This window comes from Nycticebus coucang, chromosome 12, assembly GCF_027406575.1.
Source record: "Nycticebus coucang isolate mNycCou1 chromosome 12, mNycCou1.pri, whole genome shotgun sequence".
Classification (NCBI taxonomy): Eukaryota; Metazoa; Chordata; class Mammalia; order Primates; family Lorisidae; genus Nycticebus; species Nycticebus coucang.
Genome location: NC_069791.1, coordinates 33,746,353 through 33,763,190, shown reverse-complemented (window position 1 = coordinate 33,763,190; position 16,838 = coordinate 33,746,353). Strand labels below are relative to the sequence as shown.

At 39.7% G+C, this 16,838-nt stretch overlaps 1 protein-coding gene across 2 annotated transcripts in view; it reads right to left on the bottom strand.

The window, feature by feature from the left end:
* ITPR2 (inositol 1,4,5-trisphosphate receptor type 2) overlaps nucleotides 1-16,838 on the bottom strand; it is a 537,798-nt gene that overhangs the window by 68,984 nt on the left and 451,976 nt on the right. For both annotated transcript variants that reach the window (XM_053554147.1, XM_053554146.1), the window contains exons 52-54: nucleotides 16,517-16,609; nucleotides 2,157-2,287; nucleotides 905-1,070 (exon numbers count right to left, since the gene is read on the bottom strand). In XM_053554147.1, the coding sequence (XP_053410122.1) occupies nucleotides 905-1,070; nucleotides 2,157-2,287; nucleotides 16,517-16,609 (390 nt within the window). The remainder of the gene's footprint in view (nucleotides 1-904; nucleotides 1,071-2,156; nucleotides 2,288-16,516; nucleotides 16,610-16,838) is intronic.

Below are 16,838 nucleotides of genomic sequence, written 5' to 3'. Positions count from 1 at the left end.
CTTTGGGATATAGTATGTTGTTACAGGAATGTTGGGAAGGTGTGGGAGAGCCACTGAGTGGAATAAGATAGCTGACAAAAGAACAACCAAGGAGAGAACGAAATTTATTGAAGTTCAATTTAAGTTATAAAGTGAAACATTGTGGTGAAGCCCCTCGGCTTATTTTGTGACTTTTACCAAAAGATTCTTCAGCCCAAGATGGAAAAATGGAAGGCGGGAGTGACAAGGAGTTGGTGACCATCCAAAGAGAAAGATGGATTCTAGGGTGAAGAGAGATCGGCTACTGAGACAGCTGGTGCCAGAAAGAGCTGATGGATGTAGAGGCAAGGGCAGGACCAGTGGGAACGTGGGGGTAAGGAGAAGGGTGGGTGGGCCTGAGAGAGAGGATGGCGGGGGGAGGGTGTGTGTGTGTTTGAGAGACAGAGACAGAGAGACACAGAGAGAGAGATTGACAGCTTAAAAACGGAGAGAAGGTACAGTTTAGAATCCAAAGCACAGTGATGCCAGCGAGCAGAAATCCATGCTGCTGAAAAAATATCACCTTGGGATTCATATTCTAACGAAATAAAATAAATATCATTCTGTTCTGTAATAAATATGTTATTGTGATTAAAAACCTGTTTGCCAGCTGGTGAACCCTTGTGGCATTTTGCATCACATTCTAATACCCAGAGAATCACATAAATTAGAGAAATAATAACAGGATAGCTTTGAGATATAATTCTTCTATCTATTTATGGAAGCAAAGATTTCCAGTCTAATGCTCAGTTACATAATCTAAATTTTATCCAGCCTTCATTTTGACAGAATTTTTCTCGAAGCATGACAAATAAAGAATACTCTAGCCCCTCTTCCCTGCAAACAGTTTATTCACCTATTATTTTCGTATCTAGGGAACACTTACCACAGATGAAACAGGTTGTCTTTAGAATTTCTTCTTTTCTCTGTTTTTCACTTCTGAGATCAGCAAAGGTGTCGATGATAACACCAAATATCAAGTTAAGAACGATAATGATAACAATGAAAAAGAAAAGAAGATCGTAAACCACTCGGGCAGCAAACAAGGGCTCCTGAAAAAAATTTTTTAAAACAACATATTAATAAATACACACTTTTGAGGCACATCGATTAAGAGCATTGTCTACCATAGAGAATATATTCAATAAATGTTTGCTAAATAAGCAATATCCCAAACTGGAAAAATAAGACCCACTTTCAATCTTTATTTTCTTTCAAGTATTATAAGAAAAACTTCCTAGCCTGTTCTCAGAACCCTATTTCCCTGCCATTGACAGATGGTGGGACTTAACCTTTCTTTAGAAACTACTTCATTCTACCTTTTGGCGAAAGCATTTTGGCATAGTGCTCCCCTATCCCAGACCCTACACAAAAGCCAGCTAGACATGAACCATTCCCAAGGTCAGAATTAGGAAGCTGAGGAGGAACTCATGATTTCTCAATTTCTGGGGTAAGGTTGTTGTTGGTCTTACAGGGCCAAATATATACAGCTCACGCTTATTTCTCCCCAATGAACAATATTAAAATACAAATTGGAGATCACATAATCCAGTCACCTAATAGGTGAGGGAACAGACCAGATGATCTGAACAGACCAGATGATCTGACAACAAGCAGCCAAAGGAGAACTAAGATTTTTCCAGCTTCTACTCTGGCACTTGAGATTTTGCAACCAGGGAGAAATTTCTCTACCTTGCCATTTTAATACATGAAATCCTTTTAGAATTCTTTCCAATTCTGTATTCATCATGGATAAATAATGGAAGCTATTCCTGTGCAGAAGCAAAGAGTAAATCTTCATGCCTGAGAAAGCTGATAGACAAGAGGCAGCCGTGTTTCTGTCATTTATGTCACAATCAACTCCTATATGAAGTCCACAGCCATGAATTCAGTGCTGTAACACAACACACGGATAAGCCTGGAAACATCTTGTAATCCTAACATACATAGATTTTCGTACCTTTGCTATTTCTAGGTGATCCTACCATACAATTGATTGGTTTTAATGGGCACTGTGAAACTTTTAAAGCAAATGATATAATACACAGCTCCCAGGCGAAAGCCAAAACCGCATTGCAAATGCTAAGGAAGGTTAAAGAAGTAGATGTGCTTCTGCTTCGGCTTCTCTTGGGGCTTACATCTTTCGAGGGCCTTCTCAGCACGTCTCCCACGCCGCCGCCGTTCCTGAGGCCTTGGTTCAGCACAGTGACGATGCACATGAGCAGAGTGTCACACGTCCTTTCAATCCCATCTTCGTACTCTTCGTCCACTACAGAACACACATGTGACAGTGCAGGAAACCTATGTTAAAATATATACTCTCACTGCTTCCAAAGATCTATCCCTACTTGCGCACAAGTTAGAAATGGATGTTTTGAAGTCTCACAGCGCCTATCCCGTAAGTGGCAGCATCTGACTGGTATGTATTGATAAAGCCATACATCGCATGTCCTAAAATGTTTTCGTTTGTTCTATTATGTAGAAAATGACAGAATGAAAAGGACAAAATGTAAGAGGGCTAATATTCATTGTGCTTGCACGGGTGGGATGAGATTGTGGCAAAACCTCCTGAAAATGCAGCCCTGTCACCCAGGAGGAAGTATTGTAGGGCAAGAACCTGGAGTACGAGCTTGAAGGGCCTGGCTTCAAATTCCCTTCTGTACCAGTTATCAGGATGAGGGCAAGTTACCGAACCTCAGTATCCTCATCTGTAAAACAGGAGGGCTATTTCAGGATTAAACTGTTCGGAGGGCTAAGGATTCCAATGAAATAAGCAAAATGCTTTGCAGAGATCCCCATGCACACAGTAGGTGCTTAAAAATTGGGGCAGATATGATTTCATTATTGTGGTTAAATGTCTAAGCTTTCTTAAGGACCAACTTGGAGCTCTTGATAAGAAGCACAATATATATAGGTGAAAAATTCTGTTCAGAGAGAAACAGAGAGAGAGGAAAAACATATAACATGACATAAAAATTCCTGGTCGTATAATGCTTAAAGGTATAGTTATCAAACCTGAAACATAATGTCTCCGTCATTTAAAATAGTGAAAAATGTATGCTAAGTTGGATATTAGAATCAGGAATTCCTAATACTGGCAAATGAGTGGAAATGTATTTTCTCACTGGAATGTTAAAGAACCACAAGGACACGAAACTTTGGGATTGTGTAGTCACAGTCAAAGCATGAAGATAAAAACAAGAACACCCTCAAAAATTCAGTCTAACTTGGTCTACATGAGCAACAGCGTTTTGGGCACTTTGTTATGAAAAGGCTGATTTTCCTCTTGTGAGCTGACTTTATTTTAACATCTTATGGATGAGGGATCTCAATATTTTGAATATTTGGAGGTATTTCTTTTCTTTCTTGCAATTCTTAATAATTTTATTTATTGTTGGTCACAGGGAATATTTAATAATTTTAATATTTATGTCATCACAAATGTGTACTCATGGTAATAATATACTTGGCTGAATGATAAAACGACTAGTAAACAGGTGAAAACAGGTATTTCCATTTGAAACCTGTTTAGATTTATTACATCAAATGTCACAAATACAGTCTAGCAAGGGGGAGAGGTGAAGAGGGAGGGGGAGGGAAACGGGGGAGGGCAACTGGCAGGAGGAGGGAGGGCATTGGTGGGATCTCACCTAATGTGCACAAGGCAAGAGTGTTCAGCATGCCCCGGGTGGGGGGCTCTCCTGCATCTTGAACTTTACCTTGGACGTGGGAACAATGTAACCTAAAAATTTGTTCCCTAGTGTTAATTTGAAATAAAAAAAAGATTATGCAATGTGGCCCAATGTTTATACCTTTGTTTGGAAATCTGTGCCTGCACCATTTGGCTGAGGTATTCCTTTTTAAACCATGCTGAGACCCACTCCAAGAGGAGGGCCGCTGTCAGAGGCAGGCAAGCTCAACACAACAGGCTACAAATGAGCGATGAGAGGATCGCTGTTTATGTGGAGAGTAAATGGGGAGAATGCCCTGGTCAGTCAACGCCCACAACAATCCAATCATCCTGCTCAATGAGGATCAGTACATGGGCTTGCTGGGTTTATACAGGATCCTCTGTGAGGCTTAGTTAATAAGGTCTACCATTGTGAGACACATCTGCCCTTGATATCTTAAGCCAAGTTCCCCAGCGTTCAGCCTGAAAGTCAGGCCCTGAGTCATGGTAAATTCACACAGGTCAAAGCCACCTCGTGGTTACCTGTGTAACTAGCTGACCTTTCCCCAGACCACCCTTACCTTGTTTTACTACCTCAGTGCCCACTGGGCTGGTGCTGGGAATGCAGGTGGGAAAGATGAAAGTGTCCCTATCTACAGGAAGAGGGGTCAGCAGATGGACAAGGGCCGTGCAGCACCACAGCGTGCTGCAGAGGTGTGTGTGTGCACAGCTTACAGACCAGGGCATCGGCATCTGGATGAGCTGGAGCCTGAGTGGAGCCTTGAAAGTGGGTAAGCATGGCCAGGCAACTAGCAAGGGAGAAGTTCCAGGCGATGAGAGGTGAGCAAAGGCAAACAGGCATGAGAGCTTAGGAGCAGTGGGAACCCTGGGAAGATGGGAATGCCTGGGCCTTTGGTATGTGCAGAGGATTTGGGAGATGTGACAAGAGAAGCAAAAGGGAACTAAGTCATGAAGAGACTCATACGTCAAGCTGGAGAGTTTATTTATCTATTTATTTTAATTTTTTTAGTTTTGAGACAATTTCATTCTGTTGCCCTGGGCAGAATGCTGTGGCATCATCATAGCTCAGAGTAACCTCAAACTCTTGGGCTTAAGATGCTTTTGATCTCAGCCTCACAAATAGCTGAGACTACAGGCACCCACCACGACACCTGGCTAGTTTAGTAGAGACAGGGGTCTCACTCTTGCTTAGGCTGGTCTCGAACTTGTGAGCTCAAGCAATCCACCTGCCTTGGTCACTTGAGTGCTAGGATTACAGGTATGAACCACTGTACCAGGCCAAGCTGGAGGGTTTAATTAAACTTTATCCTGAAATTAAATGGAACCACTGAGAAACTTTCAACAGGGGAAAGATGGTTTACCATTTAGTTAGTAAAACAGAATGAGATAAAACACATACAAGACAAAGTAGCATGGAATAAAAAACACAGAAGTGGAAGCTGGGTACAGTGATGTGCATGTGTAGTTCCAGCTACTCAAGGCTGAGATGGGAGGATAATTTGAGCCCAGGAGTTCAAGGTCAGCCTAGGCAACATTTTTTTTCATCTCTGGAAAAAAAAGAGACGCAGGGGTGGCGGCGCCTATGGCTCAAGGAGTAGGGCACTGGCCCCATATACCAGAGGTGGTGGGTTCAGCCCCGGCCTCAGCCAAAAACTGCAAAAAAAAAAAAAAAAAGACATAGAAGTGGTGCAAAATTTTAGAATAGAAAAAGCCATGTAAAGACATGGATAATTAGAGAGAAGCACTCTACTTAACGCAGACTCTGAGTTGGCCTTGGCTGGTCACTGAGCAGCAGGCATTTCACACGGCATGTACAGAAAGTACCAGAGGTAGAAAAATATATGCTTGTGCCAAGAACAGCAAGGAAACCAGTGAGTGTAAATGAGAGGAGTGGAAGACGGAGCTGAAGTGATAAACTGGGAGCAATCTGTAAAGTCTGAATTTTATTGGGCAAGTAATGAAGCATCACGGCAGCTTGAGTTGGGGGTAGGGAGAAAATATTCAATGTGGTGATTTCTGACAAGTTGTCTAGTGGTGATATACCAGATGAACTGAAGAGGAGAGAAGGGCTGGAGGTTGAAAGACCCCTTACGAGCCACTTGTAATAATTCAAGCATGATGTGCTGTGAGCCTCAACCAGGGTAATGGCAGCGAGCGAGACGGCAAAGGATGGATGAAAGGGAGCTCACCGGGCTTGAGGCAGGAGGGGGAGGGCGGCAGTAAATACTTCTCTGAGGCTTTGCAGTCGGGTTGACTTGGGAAAGAGATGGTCCCATTAGATCACAGACATAGGCAATTTAGAAGAAGGAACTGGATGTAGGGTGTTTTGATAGAGACAAGGAAAGCAGCTCAGCTGATGTGTATGTTTACAGGAAGAGAAGACAAGAAAACATTTTAAAAAGAGAAGATAAGACAGCTGGGAGAATACCGTGAACCCAAGGATTGTCAAGGAAGACCATCACTTAAAGATGGGAAGAGCGTCAAAACAGTGAAAATTACAGAGCAGTCAAAAGCACTGAGCAGCAAATACAGGTCACTGGATTAAATAACAAGGTCATGTGGAAACAATAGGAAGGCGGCAAATAGTAAGGGAAAATAGTCGACGCAGAAATAGAAGGAGAAAGTGTAGTGCACCGTGCCATAGAAAAATTTGGTAATGAAAGAAAGAAGACTGGATGTGAGTTTGAGGGAATAAAAGAACCCACAGGAAGTTGAATTAGGACCTAAGAAGAGTTTGTGCAGAAAGAGGGCAAACAGATCAGAGCAAGGGAAGATTTCAGACGCAGCAGCCGTGGTCCAAGTGATGATGGCTGGTCGGGGGAGGGGGCAGTCATGATAAAAACAGAGGCACTTAGAAAAGAAGTGAGAGAGCATGTTAACAAGTAAAAGGAAAGAATTATTGAAAATGTGAGTGGACTTAATGTGGAGACATTTAAAAAAACTATCTATACACATGAAGAATTTAGAACATTGCTTGGCACATAGGATCAAAAAATTCTAGCTACTGTGATTATTGAAAGATGGCCATTAAATCCTCTTTTTAAAATGCTGGCCTTTTTTAGGCTTCATTTAAAAAAATTATTATGGGTACATAATAGTTATGTATCCTTATAGGGTACATGTGATGTTTCGATACAGACATACACTTTAAATTAATCAAATCAGGGTAGTTGGCATATCCATCACCTCAGATTTTTATCAGTTCTTTGTGTTAGGAAGATTCTAGTTCCACTCTTTTAGTTATTTCAAAGCATACCCTAACTTACTGTTGATTTTAGTCACTTTGTTGTGCTATTAAATGTTGTCCATTCTACCTGTCTAGCTGTGTTTGTGCCCCCCTTAACCATCCCCACTCTATCCTTCCCTCCCTGCTACCTTTCACAGCCTTTGGTAACCATCATTTTACTTTCTGCTGCATGAGATGGTTTTTAACATTTAGTTTCCCCATACAAGTTAGAATATGTGAGATTTGTCTTCCTTTGATTGGCTTATTTCACTAAACATAATATTCTCAAGTTCCATCCACGCTGTTGCAAATGGCAGGATTTCATTCATTTTTGAGGCAATAGAATATTCCATTGTAGTGCTTTGAGGTTTCTCCATACTTCCTTCCAGAAAGGTTGTACTAGTTTGCAGTCCCACCAGCAGTGTAAAAGTGTTCCCTTCTCTCCGCATCCACGCCAGCATCTGCAGTTTTGAGATTTTGTGATGTGGACCATTCTCACTGGGGTTAGATGATATCTCAGGGATGTTTTGATTTGCATTTCTCTAATATATAGAGATGATGAACATTTTTTCATGTGTTTGTTAGCCATTCGTCTGTCATCTTTAGAGAAAGTTCTATTCATGTCTCTTGCCCATTGATACATGGGATTGTTGGCTTTTTTCATGTGGATTAATTTGAGTTCTCTATAGATCCTAGTTATCAAGCTTTTGTCTGATTGAAAACATGCAAATATCCTTTCCCATTGTGTAGGTTGTCTCTTTGCTTTGGTTATTGTCTCCTTAGCTGTACAGAAGCTTTTCAGTTTAATGAAGTCCCATTTGTTTATTTTTGTTGTTGTTGCAATTGCCTTGGCAGTCTTCTTCATGAAGTCTTCCCCCAAGCCAGTATCTTCCAGTGTTTTTCCTACGCTTTCTTGGAGGATTTTTATTGTTTCATGCCTTAAATTTAAGTCCTTTATCCATCTTGAATCAATTTTTGTGAGTGGGGAAAGGTGTGGGTCCAGTTTCAGTCTTTTACATGTAGACATCCAGTTCTCCCAACACCATTTATTGAATAGGGAGTCTTTCCCCCAAGGTAAGTTCTTGTTTGGTTTATCGAAGATTAGGTGGTTGTAAGATGTTAGTTTCATAGTTAGGAAGTATGGAGAAACCTCAAAGCACTCAAGCTAGACCTCCCATTTGATCCTGCAATCCCATTACTGGGCATCTACCCAGAAGGAAAAAAATCCTTTTATCATAAGGACACTTGTACTAGACTGTTTATTGCAGCTCAATTTACAATCGCCAAAATGTGGAAACAGCTTAAATGCCCACCAACCCAGGAATGGATTAACAAGCTGTGGTATATGTATACCATGGAATACTATTCAGCCATTAAAAAAAATGGAGACTTTACATCCTTCGTATTAACCTGGATGGAAGTGGAAGACATTATTCTTAGAAAAGCATCACAAGAATCGAGAAGCATGAATCCTATGTACTCAATCTTGATATGAGGACAATTAATGACAATTAAGGTTATGGGGGTGAAGCAGAAAGAGGGATGGAGGGAGGGGGGGTGGGGCCTTAGTGTGTGCCCCCACTTTATGGGGGCAAGACATGATTGCAAGAGGGACTTTACCTAACAATTGCAATCAGTGTAACCTGGCTTATTGTACCCTCAATGAATCCCCAACAATAAAAAAAAAAAAAAAAGAATATTCCATTGTATACATGCACTACAATTTCTTTATCCACTCATCTGTTGACGGACACTTAGGTTGACTCCTTGTCTTGGCTATGGATCCAATGCTTGCCAGAGTTCATTATTGCCTTTTGATAGAAGCCATGTTAACTGGGGTGAGATGCTATCTCACTGTAGGTTGGTTGTTTGCATTTCTTTGATGACTAATGATGTTGAACATTTTTGTCATATACCCATTTCCCACTTATATGTCTTCTTTTGAGAAATGGCCATTCAGATGTTTTGTCCATTTTCTAGTTGGATTATTTGACTTTTTTCCATTGAGGTGTTGAAGCTCCTTATATATTCTTCATCTATAAGGAGTTATTAATCTTTATCAGAGGGGAGGTGTGCAAATATTTCCTCCCATTCTGTGGTTGTCACTTCACTTCGATGGTTGTTTCCTTTGCTGTGCAGAAGCTTTTTAACTTGATGTGATCCCATTTGTCCAACTTTGCTTGTGTTACCTATGTTTTGGGGGTATTACTCAAGATGTCCCAATGTTTTGTTTTAGTAGTTTCATAGTTTCAGGTTTTAGATTTAAGCCATTAAAGATGAGAGATAAAGGTCTATTTTGACTCACTCTTCTGCATATGGGTACCCAGTTTTCCTGTTACCATTTATTGAAAGACAGTTCTTTCTTCACTGTACGTTTCTGGCAACTTTGTTGAAGTTAAGCTCACTATACATGTGTAGATTTATTTCTGGGTTCCCTATTCTGTTCCATTGATCGTGTCTAGTTTTATGCTGACACCATGCTGATTTGGTTACCACAGCTCTGTAGTATAATTTGAAGTCAGGCAATGTGATTCCTCCAGTGTTGTTCTTTTTTGCTCAGGATGAATTCAGCAATTCTGGGTCTTTTATCATTTCATATAAATTTTAGGATTATTTTTTCTATTTCTGTGAAAAAGATCATTGGTATGTTGATGGGAATTGCATTGAATCTGTAGGTTGCTTTGGGTAGTATGGCTATTTTAATAGTACTGATTCTTCCAATCAATGAGCATGCAGCTTCTTCCTATTTTTTTTTTGTTTTTGTGTGTGTGTGTGTCCTCTTCAATTTCTTTAATCAATGTTTTTTAGTTTTTATTATAAAGACCTTCCACTTCTTTGGTTAAGTTTCTTTCTCGGTATTTTATTCATAGCTATTGTAAATGGGATTATATTCTTGACCTCTTTTTCAGATTGTTTACTGATTTTTGTACATTGATTTTGTATCCTGCCACTTTACTGAATTTGCTGATCAGTTCTAATAGTTTTTTTTTTTTGTGATGTCTTTAGCTTTCTCTAGGTATACAATCATATCATCTGTAAATAAGGATAATTTGACTTCTTCCCTTTCAATCTGGGTGCCCTTTATTTCTTTATAGATTGTCTGATTATTCTAACTAGAATCTGCAGTACTATGTAGAATACCAGTAGGCATCCTTGTGTTGTTTCAGATCTTAGAGGAAAGACTTTCATTTTTTTATTCTCAATCAGTTATGATATCAGCTGTGGGTGTGTCATATAGGGCTTAAATTATGCTGAGGCAAGATTTTTCTATACCTAGTTTTTGTGAGTTGTTTTTTTTTATCATGAAGGGATGTTTAATTTTATCGAATTCTTTTTTTAACATCAATTGAAATGATATGGTTTTTATCCTTTATTCTGTTGATATGATGTATTGCATTGATTAATTTTTGCATGTTGAACCATCTGTGTATCCCTGGGATGAATCCTACTTGATCATGATGAATAATCTTTTGAATGTGTTGCTGAATTTGGTTTACTAGTATATTAAGTTGAGTATTGAGTATTTTTGCCTCTATGTTCAAAGATATGGGTTTATAGCTTTCTTTTTATTTTTTTTTATCTTCATCTGGTTTTGTTATCATTGGTTTTGTTATACAGGCCTCATAAAATGAGTTTGGGAGTATTCCCTCCTGCTTGATTGTTTGAATAGTTTAAGTAGGACTCGTATTAGTTCTTCTCTGAATGCTTGGTGGAATTTAGCAGTAAAATTATCAGGTTCTGGATTTTTCTTTGATGACAGACTTTTTAATCACTACTTCTATCTTGTTGCTTTTTATTGGTTTATTCAAGCTTTGGATTTTTTTCCTGGTTCAATCTTAGAAGGCTTGCATTGTGTCCAGGAATTCATCCATTTCTTCTGGGTTTTCTAATTTATTGGTACATAATCTGTTAAATCTTAAAGAAAGCTAAGGTTTTCAAAATAATCAACAAATTGAACAATGAGAGGTTAAATTATCCTCATTTTCAGCTGACTAGTAAAATATTTTTTCTTAATTCGTAATAGAAATAAAATATTTCTATTGGAAAAGGAATAAGAACACTTTGGTGCTGAAATAGTTTCCCCAAATCTGAGGTATTTGAATAAAAGTATTAAATAATGCCATTTTCCCTGCCTTCATAATTAAATTATTCAGTTTTTTATGGTTTCTTAGAAAGCAATAGATCATAATTGAGATACATTTGAAAGCTAGAGTACAATCGAAAACCTCATGTTTGTTAGTCTTAAGCTTTAATTACAGTCAATTCATTATAGAAATGCTGTTTCAAAATTTTTTAACCAGAAAAAAAATTTTAAATACTAGGTACCCAGTGTGAAGCCAAAATGTAGAATGCATTTAGGCTTACTGGTTTCCAGTATTCATCTATCTTTTCTGTTAAAGTAAAATACCAAAACATATTAAATATGAATTATTCATAAATATGAAACATCTGTAAACTGCCTCCTTTTTACGTACAAATTATTTTTACTTATAAAATATCATATTTTGTAAATTACTTAGGGAAGGCCTTGCTTTTCTAGAAGAGTTACTTTATTGGGTTGTTCTTTAAGTGAATATTTTTGTTCAGGAATCGGGGAGGTTTTCAACAAATGAAATATTAGAGATTTCTTTTTTGTTTTTTTAACCACAGTTGGTTGCCAGTTACTATGTGAATTTTCTGCTGCTGGGACAATGACCTTAATGCATCTGCAAGAGCCTTCCAGGGAGCTGGCTTCTCTGCCTTCCAATCACCACGAGGCTTGTTATTAAACTACTGTGCATGTCTGGGCCTTTTATAATGGACCTCCTATCCAGAAGGTAACAAACTAAGGCTGTCACAAACGCACACTAGGGTTTGCAAATTAAATTGTAATCCTGGCTTTAGACATAGAAGTTATTTTTACATTTAAGTGATACATACTGCACGACAAAACATTGAGTTCTAGCTTTCACTGTATTTTTGCAGTGAAATACATGCAGCCAAAATTTAAAGGTGGCAAGGGCTACAAGGTCAAAGCCACAAAATTTTCAAATGAATTTTATCCCTTACAATGTCAAAAGGAAAAATGGTACAGAAGAAAGAGTAGATTAATACGAGCATCCTGTACTGATTTAGGAATAATCCCTAATCATGAACAGCAATAGCCAACATCTCTGGCTCCCAACAGTGACTGTGACACACCTCCAGGGCTGAAACTCCTCTGCTCTCCCCTGGAATCCTTGCTTTCCTCCCTACTCTGGCAGTGTTCCTCGCCAAGGTGTCTGTACCTTGTTCCCCTAACTTCTAGCTCTGTTGCAGCCTAAAAAAGATGGAGATGTTGGCCATGGGGCCATGTGCTTGAGAGGAAGAATCCCCACACTTGTCCACAGAGAAAGGGGGAAATTATGTTCTTTGCATAATATGAATATCAGGTTTTAAAGGTTTTCATGGAAGTCTTTGATAAGAGACTTGTATTCAGAGTTCTAAACCAATGTCCCAAGAGAACAGAGTTCCTCAACCTTAACACTTACTATTTGGGGCTAGATGATTGTTTATGTTTACTGTGAAGACTGTGCAGCGCAAGGCGGGATGTTCAGCAGCACCCCTGGCCTCCACTCACTCAATGCCAGTAGCACCCCTGCCAGAGCAGTGGCAACCAAACATAGCCCTAGACATTGTCAAATGGCCCTTGAGGTGGTTAAAGGTGGAGGCAAAATCAACTCTGGTTGGTCAATATGTCATAGAGAATATTTATATTATAAAGAAATTGCCTTTTGTAAGGAACATGCTCTAAGAAAATCTACCCAAACATTCTCAGAGAAAGGCAAGATGATAAGCAGAGATTTAATCATCTCTAAATTTTGGTGAGGGAGGAAATAATTCACAGACCTGACTCTTTTAACTAGAAGGCCATAAAACAGAAGGCTGGAACACAGGCTTTGGGATCTACATTGATTTCCATTGATCTATGGGCTATGTGATCTTGGCAACCCACTTAAAGGCTCTGTCCTTCAGTGTTGTTCCCTAAAATGTGAGGATAATTAGTAGTATCTCTCTACCTCACAGGTTACTGTGATGATGAAGTGGCATGATGCTCACCGTGTGCATGGTGGAGTGCCTCAAAGGAGTCCGCCTTCCCCAGCTCCTTGACCAGGCTCAGGGCTTTCCCTCCAGGATGTTCCCTGTGCTCAGTACACTTCTTCCTCCCTGTAGCTTCACCAGCTCCTTCTCATCCTCCAAGTCTTAGCTTAAATAACTCCCCTTAGAAAGGTCTCCGTTTAATCTACCTGCAGCCAGGCTGTCTTGTATTATCAGTCATGGCACTCTTGGTGATACTTGCCTTGATTTATAAACTTTTATGCTTCCACTACTATTCTGTAAGTTCCATAAGGGCCAGAATCATGTTTGCTTATTCAGTCTTGTGGCCTTAACTTCTATAGCACAATGCTGGCCCACAGTATGGGATCAATAAGGATTGCTGTACGAATGAAGGGAGGAAGGAATGAATATACAAGGCTTGTTTTACCATTAATATCACCATCATCAAAGATTTGTACTGAATGAACTTAACCACTCGTCTGTTTTATAAAAATATTAGTATCAAAATGTCACAATTCGTGGTAATGTATGTAATAGTTAAAATAGAGTATTTGGTTGAGCATCAACAGGAGTGCCTTGGGCATTGCATAAAGCCTACAATTTACATGACTGCACAGAGCTGTGCCACCAGATATCCTCACCCGGAAGATCTCATTCTAGGAGAGTGGGTCCCAGCAGTTATCTCTGTGCCATTGAAGCACTTGGCTGCTATGCTGTGGGTGAAAATCACTAATTCAGACACTTCTCTGGGCCGACTGGGTTAGCCCTCCTTGCAGACTCTGGGAGAAGGAGCACTAGCTTTGTTGCTGGTTCACCAGCAAAGCAATCTTTTGTTTTTAAAATCAAAACACAGAGTCTATTTCCTTTATTAAGGAAATAATTTTTTAAAGTAATACATGGAGATAAAAAACCAACTCAGGCATAGCATCACTATACTTGGAACTGTGTTGTTAAAATACTTAAAATTTTATATTAATACTTAAAATATTAACATAAAGTATTATGTTGGCAATAATCTACACTTTTTTTTTTGCATATTTCTCATATTCTATTAATGAGAAAGAAGGTTGAATTGAAAAGCAGATAACAAATACTGGTGATAAGAAACTGAAGTTCAAGGTGGCCTAAAAAGATTCCAAGAGATATTTAACCTTACCCGATTACTTAAACTACATCCAAATTTTCAAAATAGCGCTCTGTGATTTTTTTAAAAATCACGGATAATGCTAAGAAGAGAGGAATACCTGTATACTTGAATTCGAGACTATGACCCATTCTGCCAGATGACAACAAATGAGTTTGACATATCGTAGGTCTTGTGAGCTATATATGGTTTTCACTACATCTTTTTCTTGAAAAAAATAAATAAATAAAAATTTACAATCAATCTTAGATCAAGGGCTACATAAAAACAGGTAGCAAGTCAAATTTCCCCAAGGGACATAGTTTATTAGCCCCCTGTTCCAGGGATTATCAAACTGAAGGATGACACAGGGAAGAATAAATATTGCTTGACAGAATCAGGACCCAGACACATACCAGGAGGTCAGGGCACATCAGAACTGGAAGGGACCTGGGATCTAGAGATCATCTGGCCAAAGAACTCTTCATCTACTCACTGGACAAACTAGGACATCCTGGGATTATGGGCTGGCAGAAGTAGATAGAAATAAACACATGGGTTTCTACCTGAAATCCCAGACTCCTAATCATATGAGAATAGAATGGGCATTTATGGCTTGACAGCTAAAGCAGGGAAGAATAGTTTTTTTAACCAAGAATCAGACAATTATGGGTGAAGGGTGGGATGTGGTTCCAAATTCCAGCATCCATAATAATACAGCACCACTCAACTGTTTGCCGTGAAGTAGCATAACAAGAGTCCCTGTTAGAATATGCAAGGAGGTCTGAAGCAATAGGAGGTGTTTAAACCTGAGGATGCCTATAACAGGATGTTGGAAACTGCAGAGCACAATCACATTAGGTATGAATGTGTTCTCATTGTGAGCCCTGACTGGGGGAGCAAGCGGAGGGGAGGGAAGTCCTGGGGGCAGCTTCTCACTGTGCCTGCAGCTGCTGGGACATGGGATGCAATGCATTCGTGTGCTTAAATATGTAGTCAGTAGACGGGACTATCCATTTTTCCTCAACATCTCAAGGAAAAAGCCAACTTAAGAAAGCAAGCTGAGCAGGGCGCGGTGGCTCACGCCTGTAACCCCAGCACCTGAGCTCAGGTGCTTGAGACTCGCCTGAGTGAGAGTGAGACCCCAACTTATGAAAAAAATGGAAAAACCCAGCTGGGCACTGCAGTGAGTGCCTGTAATTCCAGCGGCTTCCGGAGGCTGAGGCAGCTGGATGCCCACAGCCTGAGTCTGAGGTTGCAGTGAGCTAAGCAATGAAATGAAATTAAAAAGAAAGAAAGCTGATCTAATTCTGATCTAATTCACATGGGAGAAAAACTCATTTCAATTCAAGTTGGGGGGAGGGGGAATGAAAGAAGGGAGAGAAGGGACAGGGGAGAGGGGAGAGGGCTTGGGGTTTCTCCCACTGAATGGGCACAATGTAGGGGTATGTGGGACCTTTTGGGTGCAGGACGTAACTACAAGAGGGACTCTATTTAACAAATTTCAATACTAAGATTTGGTTGTTTGTACCCTCCCATGAACCTGAAATAAATTTAAAAAAAAAAAAAAAAGGAAGGAAGCACTGCCTTTACCTCTAGACAATGTGCTCCCCAGATGGAAAGTGGGGAGCTGTATTCTCACCCTGTGCTGCTTCTTTCTTCTCATATCTTCCCTGAGCTCAACTGTGCCCTCTGCAGACACAACACATCTGCTCGTACTCAATCTGCTTCTTTTTAATATATGACAACTTTTGAAATACTTTAAAACACCCATTCTGTAAATCTTGGCTGCATCAGGAAACAGATTACTTATTTCTTCTACAGTTCATTACACATCACGCATGCCATAGTTTCTAGACTTCTGCCATTGGAATGAATAAATAAAATGTTTTATATGATCCTGTGGAGGTAGGAAAGTTTCATATTCTAATATTCCCTGCCTCTGCTCTCGCTCAGCAAGTCCAGAAAAAGTGGACAACATATCCAAGATACTGAGGCAGGAAGTTGCATGTCTGAGACGACAGCCAAATTTTTTGTGTTCTAAGCCCATGTTCTTCTAGATCCTGGAGTACAGGCTACACAATTAAAAGGGGATCACTTAGTATGGATTGCAATAGGTAAGAGAACTCTTAGCAGCATATACCATAAGGTAAATTCTCATGAACAGAACTAATATAAGAAATAAGAAGGGAGTACAAAATCACCATTATGGAAATCCCTCCACCAGTTTGAATCCTCTTGGTTCTTTTATCCTCCATTCTTCTACTTCAACTCACTGTGAGATTCCTAGAGCTATTCCTGAAGAGGTAATACCATTTGCCAATAGAACTTCAGAGGGATCAGGTTCATACTGTCCTGGTTCAGAGTTCTTTCTACAGACCTGTATTTGATGCCGGTAACGTGGGTGAACAGTTCTCCTTAGTACATGCCTCCATCATGGTAGTCAAGGTCACGGTAGGCACCTGATGACCACCTAAGAAGACAAAAGTAGAATATGGTAGAGACAAACACGCAAACGGCAAGCAATGAACTTCCAGTGATAAAGGCATATAAATTAAAGTTGCTTGTACTCCAACTCAACTGTGTTGTAAAATCTCTTAGTTAGTTTGGAACTCTCAGTACAGTTTTGCCTATTGAAGAATGTTTAAAAATAGAGAATGGGTTCATGGACCAAACTGCTAAAAGCCTTTTACACCTTTTTA